The following is a 25818-nucleotide window of genomic DNA, read 5'->3' on the forward strand; positions in this document are numbered from 1 at the left end:
TACAGATGTAGTCCCATCCTGCATTCTACATAAAACATACAATGTTACATATTAAAAACAAACATAGCTTCGTAAAACACACACTGTAAATACGATACACACCCTACTCAGTCTACCTCATCTTCAACCCTCAACCCCTCCCTCCGGAATTCAACAGTCACACAGCTCTATTATGAAGACTGGTGATAATCAAGACAGAGCATAGAATATGGGTCTCTCCGTATGAATGATTTTAGAAAATATTTTGCAGATTCTTACTTTTATTCTGAAGACATTGCTGGTTGATTTACCACTGCCTTGACTGGTGTAAGGCTGATGTGCTAGATGTCCTACTAACCACCCTTAGCCCCCTTTTACGTAAACCTTAAATTACTAAATTAAACACATAACACCTTCTGGATTAAATGGCCAAAAATTGCCCCTTTATTAATTCCAAACATAACAACTTTATAAAAATGATTATTATTATTTATTATTATTATTCATGATTTATATAGCGCCAACAGTTTACGCAGCGCTTTACAATGTATAGGGAGGACAAAACAATTACAGTACAGTTCAATTCAAAAGGTACAGGAGGGCCCTGCTCGTAGAGCTTACATTCTAAAGGGAGGGGGTGGTGGTACAAAAGGTAATAGCTGCAGAGAATGATTTGATGGGGGGGGTGGCTCGGGGACAGTTAGGTGGGTGTGGGTTAGTTAGTGGGACAGTTAGGGCCGGTTCACACTGCGGGCGATGCGAGGCGACACCGACTTGCCTCGCCGTGACCTGCCGCGACCTCAGCGGCGATTTGCAAATGACTTCTGTATAGAAGTCAATGCAAGTCGCCCCGAGGTCGCCCAGAAGTAGTACAGGAACATTTTTTCTGAGTCGGAGCGACTCGAGTCGCTCCTCTCAGAACGGTTCCATTGTACAGAACGGGGGCGACTTGTCAGATTGCGGCGAGGCAAGTCGTGTCGCCTCGCATAGCCCGCAGTGTGAACCGGCCCTAAGGTGGGTTAGTTAATGGGACAGTTAGGTGGGTGCAATTAAAAATAACCTTTTTAGTTTAATATATATATATATATATATATATATATATATATATATATATATATATTTTATAAATATATTTATAACATATATAAATAATTATAACCCAAACATTGTAACTGACTGCTACGTCTGAGGTTCCTGAAAGAAGGTAATACTATCTCATCGGCTGTCCACCACCACGGTATCCTGGCCCTAGCCGCGATCCCACCAGCACAGGGACAATTGATTACCACCGATAGCCCATATTTCCAGATAGGGAAGGTACCCATACCGAGATAGGCCCCAACCCCTATCACTATATATATATATATACCAACCATCATTCTGACCTTCAGGAACCAACAACAAAGCAGAAAAAACATGCATACCTGTAATGGAAATTTTTAGGTTCTGTATATAATTGTATTCTATTTTATATGTATTGCGCGATGCCCTCACTGTGCACACGGCACTAACAATGTTTTCAGTACATGTTTTGCATTCTTTCAAGTCCTGATTAGAATTAGCCTGCCTATGTAACGCTCCTTGTTACCATAAACGTACAATTGTAATATTAATGTGATACCTACGTAATCATGTGTATAAAAACCTTCAAATGTGTCATAATAAAGGAGAACGGTTATTTGGAAAGATGCTGAGCGTATCTTTTGTGTCTGTTCCCTACTGCAGTAGTTATTAATTTGGAACCACTAATCAATATGAGGATAAGAGTTGCCTATCATCAAAATATCCATTTCAATACCATATAGCTGTCTAAAGGGAGGGTGAGAGGGAAAACAACTGCTTGTGTGTTACCTCTAATGCTGCGTACACACGAGCAGATTTTCTGTCAGAAAAATCTTGGATGTTTTTTCCGACGGAAAACCGTGTTTTTCCACACAGTCACACAAAAGTTTGCTGAACTTTCGACCATCAAGAACACGGTGACATAGAACACCACGACGAGCCGAGAAAATTAAGTTCAATGCTTCAGAGAATGCTGCAAATTGTTTCCGAGCAAGCATAGGAATTCTGCACGTCAGAATTGCTACAGACGATCGCAATTTCAGATCTGAACTTTAGAGGAGTAACTTGAATAGGTATGCAGATGTGTCTATACAGAAATACGTTGATCGAAATTTATCTCTTTGTAGATAATTTTAACCCCTGGAATTGCTCCTGATGAGTGGATGAACTCCACGAAACATGTAGAGCGCATTTATGCTACCATCTGCAAGCATATGTCTGAAATCCCCCCCCTATTTTATCTACAATGCTGTATGCTTCAATCAATTGAAGACTATTTTTGCTCTCTTTATAATCATGGATTTTATTAAGATGTTGATTACTACTGTAAATCATGTTGCAATATGCGCTTGTATACATACTTATATGAAATATAACCTATTGATACTATTGTTTATGATGTTATTACTTTATACTTTCTGAATTCTAAAACTCAACCAATCAATTTCAGACATGTTCTTGCATACCTACTGTGCAGCTATGCTTCATTTAAAGTCCCAACATAAAATATTCTTTTTATATAGAACCAGGGATGGAGGTAGATGAATTGATATATTCAATGCCTCATTTAAAGTCCCAACTCTCCCCCTCCCCCTTTTTTTTTTGTCTAATGACACTAGGGATGGAAGCATAATCCTGCGGTAGCATTTAATTAGTATCTTCAGTATTCTTGATTGCACTTGGATCGGGTCAGCACCCTGGGTCTTCATTTGTATATATCGAATATATTATATATTTTTTTACATTTTGGTTGCTAGTGTTTAGTTCTATTTCCGGAGTTGTGATGTGCCCAGGGCCCCTTCCTCTTCTCTCCACCCTTGTGGTCGTAGGGTCGTGGGCGGGTCCCTCATCGCATCAACGTCACGCCCCGCACGCCGTGCGCTTGACGTCACTTGTTGGCGCCAGGCGGCTGGCTTGGCGAGTGTCCATCTGCTATAAACATAGGGTAAGTGCGATTGTTGGCCGCCGAACGCTGTTAGCTGTTGGAACGCCGACACCGCCTCCTCCTTAGATTTTGCAGCGTGACATAGGTGGTCTTTGGGGCCATATCGCACCACCAGTTGATACACGCCGTTTGAGCTGTTTCCTTCACAACCTCTTTGTACCCTGTTTGACACTCATTTGCTTTAGTTATTGGTAATTATGGGCTGTTTGGTATATCTTATGCCGCGTACACACGAGCGGACTTTTCAACATCCAAAGTCCGACGGACTGAGTCCGTCAGACTATTCGATCGTGTGTGGGCTGCAACGGACTTTTGACTCGCCAAAGTCTGAAGGACTTTAGAATATGGAACATGCTTCAAATTTTCCAGACGGAACTCCGCCGGACCCGGTCCCTTCGAAAACTCCGCTCGTGTGTATGCTATTCCGACGGACTAAAACCGACGCTAGGGCAGCTATTGGCTACTGGCTATGAACTTCCGTATTCGAATCCAGTCGTACGTCATCACGTTCTAATCCATCGGAGTTTAGTGTGATTGTGTGTGGCCAAGTCCGCTCCGCCGAAAAGTCCGTCAGAACTCCGTCGGAACTCCGGGAGAACTCCGACGGAACTCCTTCGGAAGTCTGTCGGACATAAGTCCTCTCGTGTGTACGGGGCTTTAATTTTCGTTTTTTTTTTTTTTACTGTCCACACTAGTCTATTTTTTCCCTCCCAGTGTACTTAAACTATCGGGTTGGGCCATATGCCTCCCCTCACTCTACTCACTTTATGCATTGATTCTATCACCCTCTGCACTGTAATTTCGATCAACGTATTTCTGTATAGACACATCTACATACCTAATCAATTTACTCCTCTATAGAGGTCCTTCGGAATTCCCCTACATGATCACTCTGGGATTACAGTGTTTTAGAGTTCGTCACCCTTGATTAACTGTGGTACCTTGTGGTCTTTGAGATTTCTGCCTCAGCTCCGGAGAAGACTTGTTCTCATAGCGTCCTTATTTGCTAATGGTTTTGTCTCTTCAAGTTACATTTTCATTGTAGGTAAGAGTGTTTGGGGGGAGCTGAGTTTCTCCCCCCCTCTGTTCCTCTGCCCTTTTGTGCTGTTCCTGTTTGATCCTCATGCGTTTATTTATCTCTTTGTAGATAATTTTAACCCCTGGAATTGCTCCTGATGAGTGGATGAACTCCACGAAACGCGTAGAGCGCTATTATGCTACCATCTGCAAGCATATGTCTGAAATCCCCCCCCCCCCCCCCCATTTTATCTACAATGCCGTATGCTTTAATCAATTGAAGACTATTTTTGCTCTCTTTATAATCATGGATTTTATTAAGATGTTGATTACTACTGTAAATCATGTTGCAATATGCGCTTGTATACATACTTATATGAAATATAACCTATTGATACTATTGTTTATGATGTTATTACTTTATGCTTTCTGAATTCTATAACTCAACCAATCAATTTCAGACATGTTCTTGCATACCTACTGTGCAGCTATGCTTCATTTAAAGTCCCAACATAAAATATTCTTTTTATATGCAACAGGCTAAATGTATTGAGCGCCCTTTTTGCTCAGAAATAGCCCGTGGGAGTGGTTCGCCCGCTGTGCATTCTGGGTGGGGGTACTTAAGGTACTGATGCCATTTTTTTAGGGTCTTTTTCCCGGGCTCTTTCCAGGGTTCACTATCCCGACCTCATGGCCCTCCTGTCCTGTGGTGTGTGCTGCCTGATCTTATGTCTCGGGCCGGCTGGTCCGAGGCCTAGCAACTGAAATGGTAGGCCCAGAAGTCTTGAGGCCTACTGATCTAGGGGTGGTCCTATGCTGTCTTGCCTGCGGGGAGAAGCCAAGCGTCTGGAGGATCCGGGAGGACTTTTCCAGGAGAGGACCGAGCGACAAGGCTAGTATCTCTGGAGGAGCCTGGAAACTCAGTCGGAAGGACACAACCCGGGTCACCTACCACACAGTATTGCCAGGTCGGCTGAAGGAAATGATACTGTGTGACAGTTCTTTAATTTTTCAAGAAGTCCATTTAAATTGACAAGTCTGTGGTAGAGACTTTGTTTTGAGCATCTCACCGGCTGCTAGGTCAGTGAGAGGGGCATATCCGGTGATTGCTGGATCCAGTCTGTGGAAGCTGTTGTCCTCTGGATCAAGAATATACCTTTAACCTGCAAATGCCAGGCACCTGAACTCCCCTAAACCTCTAACCCTCTATTGAAAAAATTTGTGTTTATTCCCAAATAAATCTTGGAAAAAGGACTAAGTGTTGAGTTAACATTCTTTGGGTTTACTTTCCAATGGGACCCCTGAGACGGAGAAGCGAGCAGGTGAGGTAACGGCAAGCCCAATAAAAACCAGCAGCTCCTTCGGGGGTCAGTGCTACATTCCTATAACTACAGCCTACTGTAGAACTTCCATCCAGTACTTGTTTTGATAAAGGTTGTCTCTTGGGGGCTCTAGCCCTCATTGTTCTAGGTGGCGTCCCAGATTGCATCACTTTCTCTGTACAGCAACGTGGACCAGGGATACATTATTATGATAGTCAATGGGAAGAATGCTACTTACATTTGCGGTCAGTTGGAGGAATTCCTCTCTAACGGATAGCTAAAAAGATCATTGGTGTCACTGGGAACATACAGTATCTGAGGGGCACCAATTGTTCCTTTCCCTGAAAAACCTCTGGAGGAACCCTAGTGTTCTACACACCATGGTTGAGAAAGGTTGATCTACCACCAAGTTCAATTTGTAAATGGGGACTTGCCTTGATCATAATATAAAGTAGAACTATAGGCAAAACATTTCTGGATCTAGCAAGGAATGGTTATAACCTGTCAGATTTTTTTCACCATCTGAGTCCAATTGGGAACATTTCCCTTCACTTCCTGCCCCATAGCCAAACACAAAGTGAAAGGAAATCCCTGCAAATTAAGGAAATTCATTGGGGACCCCCAGGTCACCAAAACTACTGTCCCCATTGGCAGTTTTTCCCTCTATTACTTTTTTGGGGACAACCTAAAATCTGGGATTTTCTTTTACTTTTGCTCTCAGTGATAATGGTAAACAGAACAAATAGAGAGGGCAAATCGCCTTAATGGGGACACAGACAGCAATAGAAGCCAAAAAGCATTTTAATCCCTCTCCACTCTGTGCAAAAGAAAAAAAAAAGTTGTGCCTTTAGTTCTGTCTATCTCAGTGTTGTAATGAGAAAAGGGTCTCTAAATACTTCTAGGCAAAAAACAAGACTAAGAAGGCATTATTTACAAATTAAATAAAATGGATGCTTGAAATTTTACTAGTAGCAAAATGGCTGTCAGTAGTAGTACATATCATGTAAAACAGTTATTGGTCATGGAGAGAGAATCCTTATGCAAGGAAGGACTGGGAGCCTTTGGGTTGAGGAACAAATACAACCAAGCAGGCAATTCATGGCAGGGAAATCTGGTTCAGCATAGTAATCATACATTTTCTAGGTTTGAGCCCCCATTGACATTGGCACAATTTGACAATGCCAAATCGATTGCCAAATTGTAGCCTATTACCGGCAACGGCAGTGTCCCAGTTGGTACAACGCAGACTTTGCAGCACCACGCCAACTTTCAAAAGCAGTTCCGGCACTTTTGGCGACTTCGGGTGGGATTTCAATAGACATCTGTGCATGAACCTGCACAAATGTCTTTCAAATCGCCATAGAACTTGCACGATTTCAAACCCGCGTTCAGTGTGATCATACTCTTATTGTAAAGCTGAAGTTGGAAGCTAATTAGTTACTATGCACAGCTGCACCAGATTCTGTGCACTCTGGTTTTACTAAATCCCCACAAAGTGTGCCTTGGTGTCTCACTGAGTTGTGGGCATAGTGAAAGGCAGATGTCTCTAAAGGTGTTGTTACAAATTAGCATGATGTTCCATGCCTGTGTATTCTTACCTCATGCTGCAGTGCTTTTCCTACCTTGATTCCTTTCACATGTGTGGTTTGTTATTAAAATACAACAGTGCTGTGCAATTCATAAATGTCCATAATACATTTCCAAATAAGTATACATATCAGAAAATTCCAACAAGTGCATGTGGAAACAGCACAAATCACAAAAAAATTAGACATGCCCATGCAAGGGCAAATACTCGAAGTGGGCTAGCCCACTTTGTATTGTCTTTATACTAGCGGTTGATCACACGCCTTCCTCCTCTTTCTTTCAGACCGCTACACTCAGATCGTGTGTACGGGGCATTAGTCTAGCAATGAGCTTGGGTTTGCTCTGAATGTGGGCCAAAATTAGGTTAATAATACCACCAACATCCCTGCCCCTTTGTGTACATGTACTGTAGCTGCAGAACTGGGAATGCCCTGGCTGCAGTAGATTGGGAGACAGTGGGCAGAAGTCACAGCCTCCTTCCGGGCTTGAAATATACCAAAATTCGGACCAAACCTGAGCTCATTCTTTGCTAATACCCTTTCAGCTATTTATTATCTGTCATTAAATATTTAGCGTCTTTTCATAGAAATATTGTGTATGCTAACAATCACACTGCAACAAATAGGCAACAATGGAACCTATAAACGAACCCTTTTTTTACAGCCCTATACAGTAACAGCCCAGTGTTAAAGCTTAAGGTAGAGTGGGAAATATCTAAAGTCTCTTAACTTTTTTTATTGCCTCCTTTATTTGAGAGATTTCTCCTCACTTCCGGTCTATTGTTTATCTGTGGTATAGAACAAGAAGTGAGAAAAAAGCCTCTAATAGGAACACAGGAACTAATAAATTTAGATTGTGGAAAAAACGCAACCAAATTATGTATTCCTGTTCTGTGGGGCATTAAATGAGCCCCATTTATTTGAGAATGGTTTCAGAGAATTAATAAAATAAATTAATAAAATTGCTGAAATGGAGGAAATTATTGCCATCTCACACAACACTCTAAATTCACCTCCTGCTGGACACATTTGCCAGATTATGCCCTCATCATGGGCGCTGATCCCAGTCAGCTCCTGTAGAATATGAAGCCCATTCCCTTCACACCAGTGCCACTGATTTTCAAGCTTTCTGACACATGCTAAGGGTGGGAAGAGTCTAATCCCCCACCCAGTTCCCCCATTTAGCCACCTTTCTTCACCTACCTCCTTTTTTCTTTTTCTTCTTTCTTATCCTTTCCTCTCTTTATTTCCTTATTTCTGTGGTTCAGTTAATAACCCCAATGAAGGCTGCCAGATGGTCTGCCAGCCTTCTCCCACCACTGATGCTATGTATGTTTCTTCTCCCTTTTGCAAGATACAGTTACTTTAGTTTCTGGGGCTTTTTTCACCCACTCTCTTTTTGTCCAAGTCTACAGCTCAATACACACATTGTATGATTATTATTTGGAGTAATTTCCTTGACAAGCTTTGAAATATTGGCCATAGAGACAAGATGCTCGCCCCTGTAACAGTCTTGAATATCAACATATTTGACATGCCTTTTTTATGCTGAGTGTTGTTTCTATGAAAGTTAACCATGCATGTTTTCATTGCATCCTTGTGTATACCTAGGCCCTTGGTCTCATGTATTTACACCTCATTTCTAATAAAAATAATTGTGGTTTTAACCTTTCTCCACTCTATCTTAACCCCAAAAAAATTCTTGGTTAGAGTGGGCCTAAACAAGTAAACTGCTTTTGTCTATTACAATTTGTTTTTCTTCATGTTAAATATTTATATTGATTCCCCATTCTCTATAGATTTGAAGACAAATTTGCCATGGATCCTGTGACAATTTTTCTGTCCATCATACTCATCTTGTTTTTGGTCAAAACTTATAATGATCAAAAATACAAAAACTACCCTCCAGGGCCGAAGCCTCTGCCGTTAATTGGAAGCTTGCATTTGATTGAATCAAAAAAACCTCACTATGCCCTTATGAAGGTAATAAACACTTATTCTGCTGTTTTTTGTAAAAATATTGGATTTTTAAAAAAAGTAAACCTAAATTATAAATTTGGTTATGTAAAATTATGTGTTAATATGACTAAATAGAAAAAATATGGAGTGTGGTTGAGGCAAGGGACTATCCTAGAGCTTGTTGTCAAACTAGATGAATTCTAATCCAGATCAGTGGTGTTGAAGTTGAAGGGAATACTATGGCAATTGTATGGTAAATAGCACAACAGAGCAGCTACAAAAGTTCCAGTATAAGGAATATGGTATACAAAAATGCTTAGTATACACTCCAGGTAGACATTGTCTAATGGAGATCTAGACACTGAACTGGCGAAAGCTGTCCAAACTTGTCCAAGTCTAGTTGTTCAAGTGGTTTGATTGCACCAGGTCTTCCAACTTGAAAGCCCTTGGGGCTTAGCCTGGTATTTTGAGTCCAAAGTCCATATAAAATGCAACTTTTTCCTAACCTCCACTACCTGCTGAAAAAAAATGGAGTGTGGAAGCAGAGGGTTGGGGATCAACGCTGTTCACTTTTAGGCAGGAAGCACACAGAAACCTTCTTCCTCAAGCTTTGTTTCTGCTTGCAAGAAAATTAGACTTAAATGGTCATACGCTTTCTGAAAGTTGCATAGAGAGTACACATTGCTATATTACACTGCAAAACCCACTGACCCCCTGCATACGTACTGATAAATTCAGCTCAGTACAATACATCCAACCTATCATTCAGGAGGTTTTTATGAATGGTCAGAGCAGTTTGATTGCCCATGTAAATCCTGTCACTGAGGACAATCAGCATCAGTCTCTGTTGCTCTGTCTTCCCTTTGTTGCCAGCTCAGCTGCCCTCACTATCTTCTACTCTGTAAAGTAAAAGAAGATGGGAGTAGGTATCAGCCATTTATCAGCTGCATGGGGCACTTTACTTAAGAATGCTTAAAAAAATGTATATATATATTTTCATTAGACAAGAGTTGACATGAGTGCATGGGAGCCATGCACATTTCTCCAATATGGTTTAGTGGCCAACTGTGTATACAAAGTCCATGGTGTAGAGTAGTGATTCTCAACCCTGTCCTCAAGTACCCCCAACAGGCTATGTTTGCAGGTTTTCCTTTATCTTGCACAGGTGCTTTAAATCAGAGTCAATGGCTTGGTATTTTGGACAGCTATTTTATCTAAGCCCTTGTACACACGGTCGGACATTCCAACAACAAAATCAGTCGGATTTTGTCTGACGGATTTTGTCCATTTGAATGTCCGACCGTGTGTACAAGGGCTAAGAGAAATGCCCAAAACATGGAATGTTGGGGGTACTTGAGGACAGGGTTGAGAACCACTGGTGTAGAGTAAAGATAGGACAAACATTATAAACACTTGCACCCAGTTTACTGTTTTAAACTTTTTGACTGTCATTGTGGCAAGCTATGTAGACACTAACCTACAATGATTTTAGAAAGGAGTTAAATAACCAAAAGCTTTCCACCAAAATGTAAAGTACATGACTTTCCAAGAAAAAACTATTACATTGCATCAATTCTTTCAAATCATGACTGGATCTAGGGGGGTGGTGGGGTGGACTGCCTCCCTTCTGGCACCACTCCTGATGCTTTAAGGATGCTGATATTGGGGGGGGGGGGGTGATTCTGGAACACTGGTTTTGGGGGTAGTGACTATGGGGACCATGATCTAGAGGGGAGGAATATGATGTAAAGGGGGGACTCTGGGATTCCGTTTGAGGAGGAACTCCGATGGGGATTCTTGATGTAAGGGGGGAATCTGATTTGAACAGGTGGGCCCATCCTGATTGCTGCACTCTATATGTTGTTTTGCATGTTACTTACTCCAAACCCCTGCACTCTATACATTATGCTGTACATTATATGTGTCCTGACCAAAGTGGTCTTTGTCTCAACAGTTGCTGGTTTTAATTAAGTTCTTCTTTAATCTTTTGATGTAATTCTTACATTTAAAAAAAATGATCCTTTGTTCAGAGGTTTATGTGTATCTGTAAAACTGTCACTTGTGACATACCAAGTAGGAGTATTTTGTGGGTGCAAGGATTGTAGTTTATGTGTGCAGTGTAAAAAAGTGACTAGGCATGTATTCTGTTTATTCATCCCTGTTTAAGCCCCTTCATCTGTTAGGCAAAATCTGTCTTTTGCATCACTTACTGCTGACCCCTGAACTCTGCCTCACTTACTACTGGCCCCTGTTCTCCACTCTGCTGACCCCTGGGCACTGCCCTACAAACTGCTGACCCTATCCTCTACTCTGCTTACCCCCTGTACACTTCCCTGCTGACTTCCCATCTTCTGCACCCCTGACATTTTTTACTGCATCCCCATATTAGACAGGCTAGATCAGCCCTTGTTTCAAATCATTCCCTCACAACTGATCATATTAGATCACAATGAGAGCCATTCACACAGGGGCAACTCAGGATCCGACTGCAGGTCGTCCCTAGTCGTCTCAAGTCGCGCTACATGTAAAAATCAATGTAAGTGAATGAGAGCCATCTTAATGCACACTACTGAAGTCGCTCCGACTTCAGAAAAGGTTCCTGTACTACTTCTATAGAACTTCTAGGCTACTGGTACCCATTGATTTCAATGGAAGTCGCCTCCAAGTCGGATCTTCATCTATATTGAGACAACAATGTCGCCTCTTATCGACTCTTGAGAGGGAACTCCACGCCAAATTTTAAATAAAAAACCGGCATGAGTTCCCCCTCCGGGAGCATACCAGGCCCTTAGGTCTGGTATGGACTTTAAGGGGAACCCCCCCAAAGTCCATACCAGACCCTTATCCGAGCACGCAGCCTGGCCGTTCAGGAAGGAGGTGGCGATTAGCGTGCACCCCCCGGACCTTACCAGGCTGCGTGCCCTCAACATGGGGGGGTTGGTGCTTTGGGAAAGGGGGGCACCCTGTGGCCCCCCACCCCAAAGCACCTTGTCCCCATGTTGATGAGGACAAGGGCCTCTTCCCGACAACCCTGGCCGTTGGTTGTCAGGGTCTGCAGGCAGGGGGCTTATCGGAATCTGGGATCCCCCTTTAATAAGGGGGCCCCCAGATCTCAGCCCCCCCACCCTATGGGAATGAGTAAGGGGTACATCGTACCCCTACCCATTCACCTGGGGAAAAAGTGTCAATAAAAAACACAACACAAGTTTTTAAAGTAATTTATTAATCAGCTCCGGGGGTCTTCTTCCGACATTTGGGGTCTTCTTCTGACTTCTCCGCTCTGTTCGGCCTCTTCTCCCAGTGTCTGGCCTCTTCTCCCGCTCCCTAGCGTCGTCTCCCGCTCTAGGTGTCTTCTCCCGGGCTCCTCCAATGTCTTCTTGGAGCTCTTTTACTAGCGGAGGAGCCCGGACTCCTCCATCCTTCTTCTCTCTTCTTTGTCCTTCCAATGTTGACACGCCACTGTCTTCCACTGTAATGGCTTGTGCGACGTGCACGGCGACTTATATAGGTATGGGGCGTGGTCACCGGGTGATGTCACACGGCCCCTTTATGACGTCACCGTCCCGTGGCATGCTGGGACTGTGACGCCATAAAGGGGTGGGGTCACCGGGTGACATCATTCAGTGACCACGCCCCTTACCTATATAAGTCGCTGAGCACGTCGCACAAGCCATTACAGTGGAAGACAGCGGCGTGTCAGAATCGGGAGGACAAAGAAGAGAGAAGAAGGACAGAGGAGACCGGGCTCCTCCACTAGTAAAAGAGCTCCAAGAAGACAGCGGAGGAGCCGGGAGAAGACGCCGGGGAACGGGAGAAGAGGCCGGACACCGGGAGTAGAGGCTAAACAGAGCTGATAAGTCGGAAGAAGACCCCCGACGTCAGAAGAAGACCCCCGGAGCTGATTAATAAATTACATTAAAAACTTGTGTTGTGTTTTTTAATGACACTTTTTCCCCAGGTGAATGGGTAGGGGTACGATGTACCCCTTACTCATTCACATAGGGTGGGGGGCCGGGATCTGGGGGCCCCCTTATTAAATGGGGCTCCCAGATTCCGATAAGCCCCCCGCACGCGGACCCCGACAACCAACGGCCAAGGTTGTCGGGAAGAGGCCCTTGTCCTCATCAACATTGGGACAAGGTGCTTTGGGGTGGGGGGGCCGCAGAGCGACCCCCTTCACCAAAGCACCAACCCCCCCCCATGTTGAGGGCACACGTCCTAGTACGGTCCGGGGGGGGGGGGGGGCGCTTACTTGTCCCCACCCCCTTCCTAGCCGGCCAGGCTGTGTGCTCAGATAAGGGTCTGGTATGGACTGTGGGGGGACCCCCACGCTGTTTTTTTGGCGTAGGGGGGTTCCCCTTAAAGTCCATACCAGACCTAAGGGCCTGATATGCTCCCGGAGGGGGAACCCATGCCGTTTTTTTATTTAAAATTTGGCGTGGAGTTCCCCCTTGAGAGCTTATTATTCTCTGATTGGCCACGGCCAAAGACGCCTGGCCTGGGGCGACTAAAAGTCGTGTTGTAAGTCGCCCCAAGTTGTATTGACAAGTCGTGTCCAAGTTGCCTCCAAAAGTCACGTTGGAAGTCGTGCTGCCCCTGTGTGAACCGGCTCTAAGAGCTGTTGGTCTTGAAGGCACAAACACACAATCCAAAGAAGATGTGACTTCTTCCTCCATTTAAATCCCCCTATGGGTACCTAACAACATATACAGTATGTGTTATAGTTTCCATCATTGTTTCTCTAGATCTAATTTGTTTTATTGCATTGTTTTTGTAGCTAGCTGAGAAGTACGGTTCCGTGTATAGCATCCAGCTGGCCATGGAGAAAATGGTTATCTTATGTGGTTATGACACTGTTAAAGATGCACTTATCAACCACGCAGAGGAATTTTATGACAGACCAGATAATCCATTGGCTGCTAGAATATCACATGGAAATGGTAAATCACAGAATGTTCTATAAAAAAAAATATTTACAGTTTTAAAATAGTTACATTATGTTACATACATAGCTAAAGTTCAGCTCAAACCAAAACTTTCCATTTTATTTCAGTAAACATTGGGATAGGTTTGAGTCTCTGTCTGGTTTTTATTTCTTTATGCCACTTACTCTGCTTGGGAAATATTTCTTAACAGGTATCTGCACAGTCCCTCTCATGCTCCAGAAGCCATTAGGTCTGAGATAAGCCCTGTACACATGGTCGGATTTTCCGACAGAAAAGGTCAGATCAGATTATATTATCGTGTGTGGGCTCTATCGGACTTTTTCTGTTGGAAATCCCAACGGACAAAGTTTGAAAGCTGGAGCTAAAATTTTCCAACAGAAAAATCTGATTTTGCTGGACTTTTTCCCGATTGTTTGTAGAGAATTCCGACAGACAAAGTGCCATGCATGCTCAGATTAAATTACGAGACTAAAGCTATCGGCTACTAGCCTAAACGTAGTCCTGTCGAATGTAACGAATGTCACCTCGTTCCGAACAATCTGATTTTCCGACAACTTTGTCCGACCATGTGTATGCAACACAAGTTTGGCATGAAATCCGTCGGAAAAAATCCAACGGAATTTGTGGTCAATTGGATTTGGACTGAAGCGTTATGCAGTTTTAAGACTGGCTAGGATGGCATTTGCGGTGTAGCAGAAAATAAGTGATAATATTTATTTGATGGGACAAAATGTGGAAACCTTGGTTTGCTATTCAACATGTTTAAACATTTCTGAAAGCGTAGACTTTGGGGTTGATTTTCTAAAGTCCAATAGACTATTTTGCAGAGCATGTTGTACTTTGAAAGGGAGTTTTCTCTATAACTCTGTGAATGATGTGGCGCTCTGCTGACTTCCATCATTCAATCATGTGCAAGCAAAAATGCAATTTTTTAAAATATTCATTGCACGTGACTGGCTATTTTTTGCAAAGTGAAACTTCTTCACATTCACTGGGGTTTCCTTGCAAGTGTAACTTCCCTGGCAGAGTCAACAGTCAATTTGCCTTTAGTAAATCAACCCCACCTCCGTGGAACAAAACATATCTAAAGGAGATTATACATTATATCTAAGGATTGAAGATCTTACTATTGTTTAGGGTATCAAAACAGAACTAAAGACCTTATTTACAAAACTGCATGCAGTCTTTACTGCAGAAGAGACATGCAACGTCTCTTGGGCAATGAAAAAAAAAAATACCTATCTGCTCTGTCTTCTTTGGAATGTACACTGAGTTGCATATGTGTAGATTCCGGCACAGATTTTGTGTACCTGGGCCATCCCAGTACAGATTAATTGAAGATGGTACCTGAATGAAACCAGATAGAAGATGTGAGCACTGGTGAGGGACCATGGGCCATTAAAGGAGAGGTAAGTATTGTTTACTTTAATTCTACTTTAAGGGTGGAGTATAGATAGGGAATTGTCGAATTGTCCGACGGACTCGTTCCGTCGGACCTTTGCTGTCAAAAAGTCCGGTCGCGTGTACGCGGCATAAGATATACAAAATGTGGAAAATGTACAGTCATAATGATAACAGTTTATTAGATATATAGAGTTGAAATAAAGGATACTTTGTGACTTATAAAGTAATTCAGTAAAGAGAACTAAATGTTGCTTTGCCTAAACTAATCTTCAAAATTTTTAATTCTTTTCAGGTATAATTTGTGCCAATGGAGAGAACTGGAAGGTAATGAGAAGGTTTACACTTTCAACATTACGGGATTTTGGAATGGGAAAGAGATCTATAGAAAGCAAAATTCAAGAAGAAACACAATGTTTAATGCAAGAAATCAGAACCTACAAAGGTGAGTTTATACCAGTGTACCAGTTCCATGTAATCCCAATTAAGTCCACTCCCGATCAGGCTTTGCTGATGTCTGTTCCCCAGTTGGGAGATTTCCCCTCACTTCCTTCTGTGCCAAGTTCATTGAAGTCACATTAAAATTTCTCCTATCAAACCTTATTAATCTAAAACTGAACTTTGAAAAAAAAAAAAAAAACTATTTTGGGTCATTTGCTGTATAAAAATAAATCAACTCTATTGAAACCTGGCCCATGTTTTGCTGCTGCTCTATTCAGTAAAACTGCTACTGCCCCCACAGTACTGTAAGCCAAACATTTGGTGCCAGAACTTTTAGCTTCAGCTGTAGTATACTGATAATACCAAGTTGCTAATTTTTCACCTTCACCATTTGGAAAAAAGTGAATAGCTGGGTTGGTACTATGTACCTCATACTCATTCACATGGGGAGGGCCAAGATCTGAGGGGCTCCTTGTTAAATAAGTCATGCCCCACACCCCCACAACCACCGAGACTGGGTTGTGGGGAAGAGGGCTGCTGTTGGTGGTCCAGCATGCATGTCCGACAGAAGCCGTTTGGCCGACACACACAAAGACGGAATGTCACCTGGCATTCAGCCTGTGTTACGGGGCTGTAGTGTGGTTCAGGAGGGGCATGCAGCTCGCTTGTCAGGCTGCATGCTCAGATAAGGGTCTGATATGGATTTTTTCGGAAACCCATGCCATTTATTTTTATTTTGGCAAAGGGTCCCGCTCAAAATCCATAGGGCCTGTTTTTTTTTTGTTTTTTTTGTTTTTTATGGAGGCTCTTCTTTTGTTCACTGTCCCCAGTGCTCCCATTTTAGTAAATCTCTATCATTGTCAAAGGGCGTGGTTTGCCTTTTAGGAAGATGGCTGCTTAATCCTCAAGCTCAGCCAGACAACAGCCAAAACTTAGCTTCACTGAGGAACACTGGAACAAAACAATCACCCACAACCTCATCCTTCAGAAACTCGGCAACCAGATTCCGCTCTCCACAAGACCTTAGCGGGCGCATCAGCCATAACATCCTGAAGATATTCCGGACACAGGCAGCCAACATGGCGGCGATGTCTTCAGCCTCGGCTCCCACACCGCACCACAATGAGATCAGCCTTACCCCCACTGAGACAACTCCCTCTTCAGCTATGGGGAACCTAACCACAGAGCCAACAGCTGAGCCTGCACAATCTCTGCACAATAGCAGCTGACATAAAGGACACACTGTCTGTGGACATTACTGAACTCCGCCATGAAATTCAATCAAGAGCGGGCAGGGTACATAAAGTGGAACACACCGCTTCTCACCAACATACAGCGATATGAAGGATTTACCACACTGTGGGCACGCACACTCTGCAGACCCGAGACAAATGAGGGAGGCGACACAACTTGAGGGTGAGAGGCCTCCCTGAGACATTTGAGCCTGAACACGTGGAAGTTCCCATTCTACCTGTCAGCAACCCACCCACGCCACACAGCCGTAATGACGGTCCCAGAAGAACTGGATGACTTCTGTCAAATGCTTGACATCCCAACTGTCGAAGTCCCCAACTGGTATGCAGACATCAACACCCCAAGCCTAAAACAACATGCGGATAGAGAAGATGTGCGATACCGGAGACACCACTCGGCATCCGGTACAAGACCCATCCCTAATGGCTCTATGCCAGCAATCGAGCGCTACGAAAGCTCCCCTGCCTCGCAGAGCCCGCTGGGACTACTAAACTGACCTTCGCTGTATGCACCCAGGACAAATAAGTACACAAAAACGTTTTCTTTTTTCTTACCCCCCTGTCCCTGTTTGGTACCCTGCTGAACCTAGATGCTGCAAAACTCATGATAACGGTCTTACCTGCTGAGATGGGACTGAATTTCATCCACAGCCTCCTATATTGCAGCATGCCATACAGAGAAAAAACAGCAGCAAGTTGGTATCTGTTCCCAGCACAGCCCCCACCTCCTTCGATCCCTCATGCCCCATATACCTTATTTGCCATACCCCTTATGAGCTATTCTCTTCCCCGGTAGCTGCTTACCATTACACACCCACAAAGGGGCAGCGTATGACAACAAACCCCGCTTCAGGTTCCTTCCTACCTATTGAACCATGCAGGCCTCCACCTGAAGGATCTTAGGCTTTCCAGGACTCAGTTTACCACCTCCACCTGCCCTTGCATCCTACCAGGATTGATCATATCTATATCTATTAAGACCTGCAACATTTCCTGGGTGTAACGCTATGCCTTTCCACCCGAAGTGACCACCTGCTTTACGCTCTGAGGAGATGCCAGACACAGCCACAATAACCTATAAATGGGCAACTAACATTTTAATCAACAGGTCTCAACAACTTGAACTCCAAGTAGCCTACAGTTATAGGCAGGCTTACCTCCTCCCATGATAGGATGAACTCTCTAGCTCTATGCACTTCAAAATATACCTCCTACAACACAAAACTCAATGTGTCCCACAGTGTTAGACATGAAGTATGACAGCCATTTTAAGTCACACTTCCCTGTGGATGACAGTACTGATCTAGCAGTAGTCAAGCTACTCTTTGTTAAAATTATATCTATAACCTAATATGTGACACTTCTACACCCATCATAGACAGGTTATATGGTTATACATGTAGCGGGGTCTCTTTAAGGACTATAAAACTACTGTTCCCAGAACCCCGCTGGTTCCCAGGATGTTTGGAGTTATGCCCCAGAGACTCATGGGGGAGGGCATATAAGGAGGGGGAGAGGCCTAGTTCGCTCTCTTTGGACACCCCCCCCCTCTCCTAGCAAGAGGAGGTCTGTGCTGAACTGCTGGAGGCACAAGGCCTGAAGCCTGGGCCTTGTGCTCTTTTCCAAAGAGCCCTCTGCCAGCCTAGCTGCACCTGAGAGACATTTTCTCATCCTTGCTGCAGTACACCAGAAGGATTGAAGACTCGGAGGTCGGTGGATTCCTGTTCCTAGACGAATCGGCGGAGGAAACGGACTTGGAATTTGTCCGGGTGGTGAGAGCTGTTTAAAGACAGATACATTTTTTGAGGGGCGTGGCCAAGAGCGGCATGTGAGCGGACGTGTCTCACAGAGCTCCCTGTGTCCATCCTGAAACCGATCCTTTTCCCGACCGAACCGGGGCTTGTACCGGGCGCTGAACTGTTCCGCCGCCTCCGGGAACCCCCCGGGCATCATCCGGACTATCCGTCTGTTGCGGAATCGCCATGCCGGCCCGCAAACCGCAACGGGGAGATGAAGGCCTTGCACTTGATTCCCAAGATGGCGCCGCGTCATCTCAGCGCGCACGAGGGGACAGAAGAGAACAGGGTAAGGCGCTCCCTAAGACACCTAAATCCCAGGGGAAAGACATGTTATACTATGCGCAGAAGTTGAAAGGGGTGGAGGGACCCCGGGAGGATGCAGCGCTGGACGCTACCCCTGCTATTTTTCACACACAGCAGGCGGGGGAACCCTCTGACCGGGCGCAGCAGGCTGTGGTGGAGCACCCTGTCCCTGAGATGGATGTGTTGGAGGAGGGGGACGCCGTGGAGCAACCCACTTTGGCTGACATACTGCGAGCGGTGCAAAAATGCACCGCCACAGTGCAGACTCTGCAGGAGCACTTTGGGAGCTTGAAGGAGGAGGTTGGACTGATCAGGCATGACATGCAGAAAGTCAGAGAGCGTACGACGGCGGTGGAGGGTCGGATCAGTGAAGTGGAGGATAGAATGGTGCCCATGGTCAGGGAATTACAGATCACTGCCAGAATCGCGAACGCTAATGAGCTCAAACATGAGGACATTGAGAATCGCTTGAGAAGGAGCAACATTCGCATTGTTGGATTGCCAGAAAAAACGGAGGGTAGAGATCCTACTGACTTTGTGGAGAACTGGCTGGTGGAAGTTTTCGGCCGTGAGGCGTTTTCCCCTTTCTACTCAATTGAGCGGGCTCACCGGGTCCCTCCTAGGCCCTTACCACCGGGCAATCCGCCCCGCACCATGCTGGCAAAGTTGCTCAATTATAAGGACAAGGAGATTATACTGCGTCTGGCCAGGGAGAAGAGGAGCGTTCAATATAATGGGGCGAGAGTCTCCTTTTACCCCGATTTTGCAGCGGAAGTTCAGAGGCGCAGAGCGAAATTTGGGGATGTGAAAAGAAGGCTGCAACGTTTGGGAGCCAAATACGCTATGTTGTACCCCGCTAAGCTCCGCATGATAGCGGGGGGACGGGCACAATTCTTCGAATCTGCTACAGAGGCTTCTGCGTGGCTGGAGGCGAATGAGCATCTCCTTTGCCAGGATGGAGGAAACGAGGAGGGGGCGGACTGATCCTACTACATATTTGCTTGTGGCCCCTACTGGAACCTTGTGGATTACAAATCAGTGACGCTTCTGTTTGAGGGCTCTTGGGACTATTGACTGTTCTGCGGTTGGCAACATGTTCGGTCGGGAGCCATTTATACAGGATTGGCAGAATGGAAGCACTATCCATGTTCTTGATGAAGGTGCCCTTACCGATGGAGCACCAGTTATGTGAAGAGTCACTGGCCATGGTATGCCTGTTGCAACATGGACCGGTGCGGGGTTTTGTTTATACCCTCAGGTTTTTTTGTGTTCAGTTTTTGAAGCTTGTTTTCTTTCTTTATAATACTATCCTCACCCCTGCGGGGTGTGAGGGGTCATCACAGCAGCATTATGGAAGAATCACACAGATGAGTGCACCGGGTCAAGTCCAGCAGAAAGACTGCCGCACGGTATTTGGGTGGGAGAGCTCGGGTTCAGCTATTATCTACAGATGGGGGTACTACTTGATCTTTGAGCTTCTCCGGGACTGTATATTATGGTATCCCCAAACCGGGGTTGGGAGAGGGTCTGGGATGTGTAAGAACTGGGTATGTAGACTAAAGTATAACATGTTTATGGAGGAAATATTCTGTATAGCTCATTTAGTTGATATGACAGGATGACGTGTATTCCTATATTGTCCTGGAATGTGAGGGGCCTTGGGGACCCCCTCAAGCGTACTATGGTCTCCACGGCCATTAGAAAACATCTGCCGGGCATTTGTGTGCTGCAGGAGACACACCTGACTCCGGGAACGGTGTCGTGCCTGGGGTTTGCATGGGTGGGGTGGGCGTACCACTCCACCCACACCTCCTATTCAAGGGGGGTGAGTGTGATGGTGCATCGTACCCTCGACTTTCAGATACTTGATTTGGAGGTTGATCAGGAGGGGAGATATGTATTTTTGATGTGTAGAGTTTCGCGATTGCAATTTATTCTTGCTGCGGTGTATATACCCCCTCCATTTAGTCCCCCGGTTTTACGTGCCCTGTTGACGTTTCAATTAGCTAACCCGGGGACCCCTTTGGTGTTGGTGGGTGATCTGAATGGTGTTATAGACCCTAGCTTGGATAAACACCCTCCTCCTCTAGGGGGTGGGGGTACACATACTACGGCCTTGGCAAGGTTTCTGGGAGAGGTAGGATGGACTGACCCATGGAGACACAGGAACCCGACCGAACGACAATTTTCATGCTTCTCTAAGACACACTCTTCATTGTCTAGGATTGACATGTGCTTGTGCTCGACCGCAGCGTTTCAGCATGTGGAAGGGGTACAGTACTTAACTAGAAGTATTTCTGATCATTCCCCCTTGTTAGTTTATGTAACGGTTAGCCCGGCTTCCACTTTACAGAGGGCCCCATGGAAACTTAATGCTTTTTGGTTGCACCTTCTCCCTCCCACTAACACCATTGAAGCGGACGTGGTGGCCTACTGGCAGAGACATGCTGAGTATCCTGACTCAAATGCCGCATGGGACGCTTTTAAGGCCTTCCTACGGGGGCTGTTCATAACTGAGGTCAATGCCATTAAGCACAATACGTCTGCCCAGAGGGAACAAGCTGACCAGTTGGTCAGACGTCTGGAGGCGGAGTATATTGCTGGCTCGGGTGGGACCACCCGGGAAGCTTGGATAGCTGCTCAGGATGCCATTAATAGACTGGATGCCTCCAAAGCGAATCAAAAAAGATTTTTTAATAAGTTGGCTTTTTATGAGGAGGGTGAGCAGACAGGTAAGCTGCTGGCAACGTTAGTGCACTCTCAGCGGTCTTCCCCATCTATTGGGGCTTTGCGCGACAGGTCGGGCAGGCTGGTTAATACCCCTGATTTGGTGGTGCGTGAGTTGGTGGACTTCTACTCTGAACTCTATGAGTCCAAGTTGACACGTACTATGGATGAGGTTCGGGAGTTTCTACAGGGGATAGAGCTACCGTGTTTGGCGGAATCTCAGGTGGAATTTCTTGAGGCGCCCATTACGTTAGAGGAAATGTTGCTGGCTACCAACTCGTTCCCCAACTCTAAAGCCCCGGGGGATGACGGTATTCCGATAGAGGTGTATAAACAGTTTGGCGATGTTCTACTGCCCCAATTGCTCCGCACCCTAAACTTAGCCAGGGAGTCGCACTGCCTTCCGGAGTCGATGAGAAGAGCCAGTATTGTGCTGCTTCTTAAGCCCGGGAAGGACCCGTTAGACCCCGGTTCGTATAGGCCGATTTCGCTGCTACAGAATGATATCAAGATCCTTGCTAAAGTGCTAGCCCGGAGATTGAATATGGTGGTCGCCTCCCTCATCCATCCGGATCAATCGGGTTTTATACCTGAACGGTCTATGGCAATCAACCTCCGCCGCTTGTTTCTTAACGTGCAGTCCCGCGCAGATAATGTGGGTGACAGGGCGCTGTTGTCGCTCGACGCCCATAAGGCTTTTGATAGCATTGAATGGGGATACCTGTGGGCGATTCTTGAGAGATTTGGGTTTGGGCCTGGCTTTTTATCATGGGTAGAACTATTGTATAATTCGCCATCTGCGGTAATAAGGGAGGCGGGAAGGGTGTCAGCTCCTTTTCCCTTGTTTAGAGGGACTAGACAGGGCTGCCCTCTGTCCCCTTTACTTTTTGCTATTGCCATTGAGCCTATGGCAGCCCTGGTGAGAAGCAACCCCTTGATAACGGGTTTTAAATATGGGCAGCTGCATGAAAAATTTATGTTGTATGCTGATGATGCTATGCTGTTACTGGGGGATACATCTGGGTCTCTGGTTGAGGCCATGAAAGTGGTTCAGCACTTTGGGTCGTTCTCGGGTCTGGTGATTAATTGGACCAAATCACACCTTATGTTATTAGATTATTCCTCCCCTCGGTATCCCGCGCTACACGATATCCCGGTTGCTAATAAATTTAAATACCTGGGGATCTGGGTCACCCCGCGACCATGTGACTACTTATCACTGAATTTCTCCCCGTTACTAAGTAGGATCAGAGATAAAACGAAAGTTTGGGCTAAATTGAAAATGTCGCTGATAGGCAGAGTGAACCTTATTAAAATGATTTTTATGCCACAATTACTGTATATATTACATAACACGCCCATGGTGATTCCGCTTAAAATGTTTAGAATTATTAACTCCTTATTTAGAGCATTCATTTGGCTTAACAAACCTCCTAGGATTCGACTGGAACAGCTTCAGAAACCCAAGGAGGCGGGAGGGCTGGCCCTGCCCAACCCGTGGCTTTATTATATAGCGGCACAGTTACAACATATTGCCCGTGCCATAGCAAACGGCCGGGAAACTGGGGGTGGGGTGGGTAATCCCGCTACTGCTCTCCTGACACATAGCGCGGGCTCGGACGGGGTGGTGGCTGGCCTGGAAGCCTTGTCGTTCGCCAAGTCTAACAAGCTCTTTCCAAAGTACGCCCTGCTTCAAAAAATATGGAATAAAACACGTCAATTGCAAAATGTGGAGGGCTTCACGGAGTATAGCCCGATATGGCATAATCGGTATTACGGGGAGATGCTTGGTTTGACTTGTGCTGAACGTTGGAGGCGATGCGGAGTGACTCTAATGTCTCAAATTTTTTCTGGGGGTAAACTGCTCTCTTTTGCGGAACTGAGGGAAAGATATGGCGTCCCTCGGGGCATGTACTTCTATTATTTGCAACTGAGCCATGCTGTCAAGGCTCAGGCTGGAAATAATCCCTGGATGCAATCTCCCACCCCAATCTTTCGGTATGTGACAGAAGTTACCAGTTTCAAAGGTTTTATATCCAGTTCCTATGGTATGTTACTGAATGCATCTATGCCGGGTTTCCCCGCAAGGGTAATTGCCTCATGGGAAAGGGATGTGGGAGTATTTGAGGAGGACCAATGGGCGGAGACCTTACAGGCAATACAGGGTTGCTCTCTGAATACGGCACAGCGCTTATCGCAACTATATATTGTCATGAGGGTGCACCGCACGCCGGTTAGACTGTATAAGATGGGGATTGGGGAGGGGGACCTTTGTACCAGGTGTGCCAGGGATAGGGGAGACCTCATACACTTGCTCTGGCGCTGTCCCAAATTGCATATATATTGGTCAGGGGTCATTGATACTCTCAATGGAGCCTTCCGGGTACGGATTCCACGGGATCCAAAGGTGTGCCTTTTGGGTGTGGTGGATGATCTCCCGTTGGAGGTGCCAGTTAAGGAGGCCTTGGGGAGAGCTCTTTTTCAAGCACGTAAACTTATCCTTCAACACTGGAGAGCACGTGACCCCCCGAGGTTAAAGGAATGGATAACTCAGATGGGGAACATGTTAAGCATGGAAAAGTATATTTACCAACACAGGGGCCGGGCGGGGCGATTTGAACGACTGTGGGGACCCTGGCTTGATACCCCCGGGCTGTCACCCTTGGAGCTGGTTATGGGTAGGTTGTTTATTTAGGGAGTATAAGGGAGGCTATAAGGGGGAATGTGGTGTTTTAGAGGGCGGGCAAGGGGGCACTGGGGCTGCGGCCCGAATGGACAGTCTTGATTTGTACATGTGGTGTGATGGTAGAATAGGGAGATGACTTATATCGCTTGTGGTGTCTGACTTTGATAAGTGAAATGTGCCTTTATATGTATGATGCTTGAATATGTATATTGCGCTGATTATGTGATGACCTGTGTGTATTTCTTTTTTTGTACCAATAAAATCCGTTTTGAGTTAAAAAAAAAAAAAGACAGATACTTTATCTTTATTATTTGTTTGGATTACAAAGTTGTTCTTCAAGTGCACCACCGAAAGATTGCTAGCGAATATTGTTTCACTGGACTTCCATCTAGATCAGTCAGGCCTGACTGCATAGGTAGATAGTGCTGGGTGTTAGTTTACCCATGCGGGGAAGTAGCTGAAAAAGGGCAGCGCTAGAGTTGCATAGCAATACTTTATTATGCTGATTACTCTGTTTATCTTTATTACTGGTTACTGCAGGGACCTGCTTATGTGTTGCAAACCAAATGTTCGATTCATGTTATTCGTTTTATAAAAACAACAAGTAAAGTCAGTTATATACTTTCAAAGATTGTCTATGAGCTTGAGTTATCCACCCACGCACACACACATATTTAGAGTATAAGCGATTTAATGTGTATTGCTAGATACTAACTGTGCCAGAGTTGGTAGAGCAGATTGCCGGGGGGGTTGGCGGAGCTGTGCTCAGGGCCCAAACCAAACTTGCGGCCCTCTTAAGTGAGGGTATCGCTATACGTGGGGGCTCGTAAATCTGGGATTTCTGAGACAGCGGTGAACACGCCAGAGGTACCGGCATGGACCCACAGGGAGTCAGAGCATGGTGTGAAGCGGCTAAGGCCGAACCAAGTCAGTCAGTGGTCATTAGCCTCCCAGGGGAGAAATGGTCGACTGAGACCGTAGAGGAGTTAATGAAGTCAGTGTCCCCAGACCATGAACCATGGGTGATGGAGATAAAATCAGACCCAGACATCTCATATCAGTACGCGCTAGTGGAATACTGGGATGGGATGCCGGAGGCTTGCAAGCGCAACTGTGTACGGACACAAGACAACAGATCCTATAGGTTGGCGCACGCAACAAAGGAGGAGCCATCACCAACGGGATCACCGCAGGCTGCGGCCCGTACCTCACCCGAGAGTCTCAGATCAGCACCGGCCACCCTTAGCGCAGAACTGTGTGCTGCCCTGGGGGAGATTGTGGCCCAGTGCAAGAAGGATCCCACAAATTACCCGATGTCGGGGTACAGAAAACTCCGGATGTTTTCAGGGAGGAAACCTGTACCTTCGGAAGAAGAGGGATTTGAAGAGTGGT

General features: G+C 45.5%; 1 protein-coding gene across 1 annotated transcript in view; it reads left to right on the forward strand.

Moving 5' to 3' along the window:
* Nucleotides 1-25818, forward strand: part of LOC143986780 (uncharacterized) — a 133716-nt gene that overhangs the window by 41704 nt on the left and 66194 nt on the right. Inside the window, exons 12-14 of the mRNA XM_077485186.1 lie at nt 8711-8894; nt 13648-13810; nt 15513-15662. Coding sequence (XP_077341312.1) covers nt 8711-8894; nt 13648-13810; nt 15513-15662 — 497 coding nt within the window. The remainder of the gene's footprint in view (nt 1-8710; nt 8895-13647; nt 13811-15512; nt 15663-25818) is intronic.

This window comes from Lithobates pipiens, unplaced genomic scaffold, assembly GCF_037356315.1.
Source record: "Lithobates pipiens isolate NorthernLeopardFrog02 unplaced genomic scaffold, aLitPip1_a1.2 Scaffold_18, whole genome shotgun sequence".
Lineage (NCBI taxonomy): Eukaryota > Metazoa > Chordata > Amphibia > Anura > Ranidae > Lithobates > Lithobates pipiens.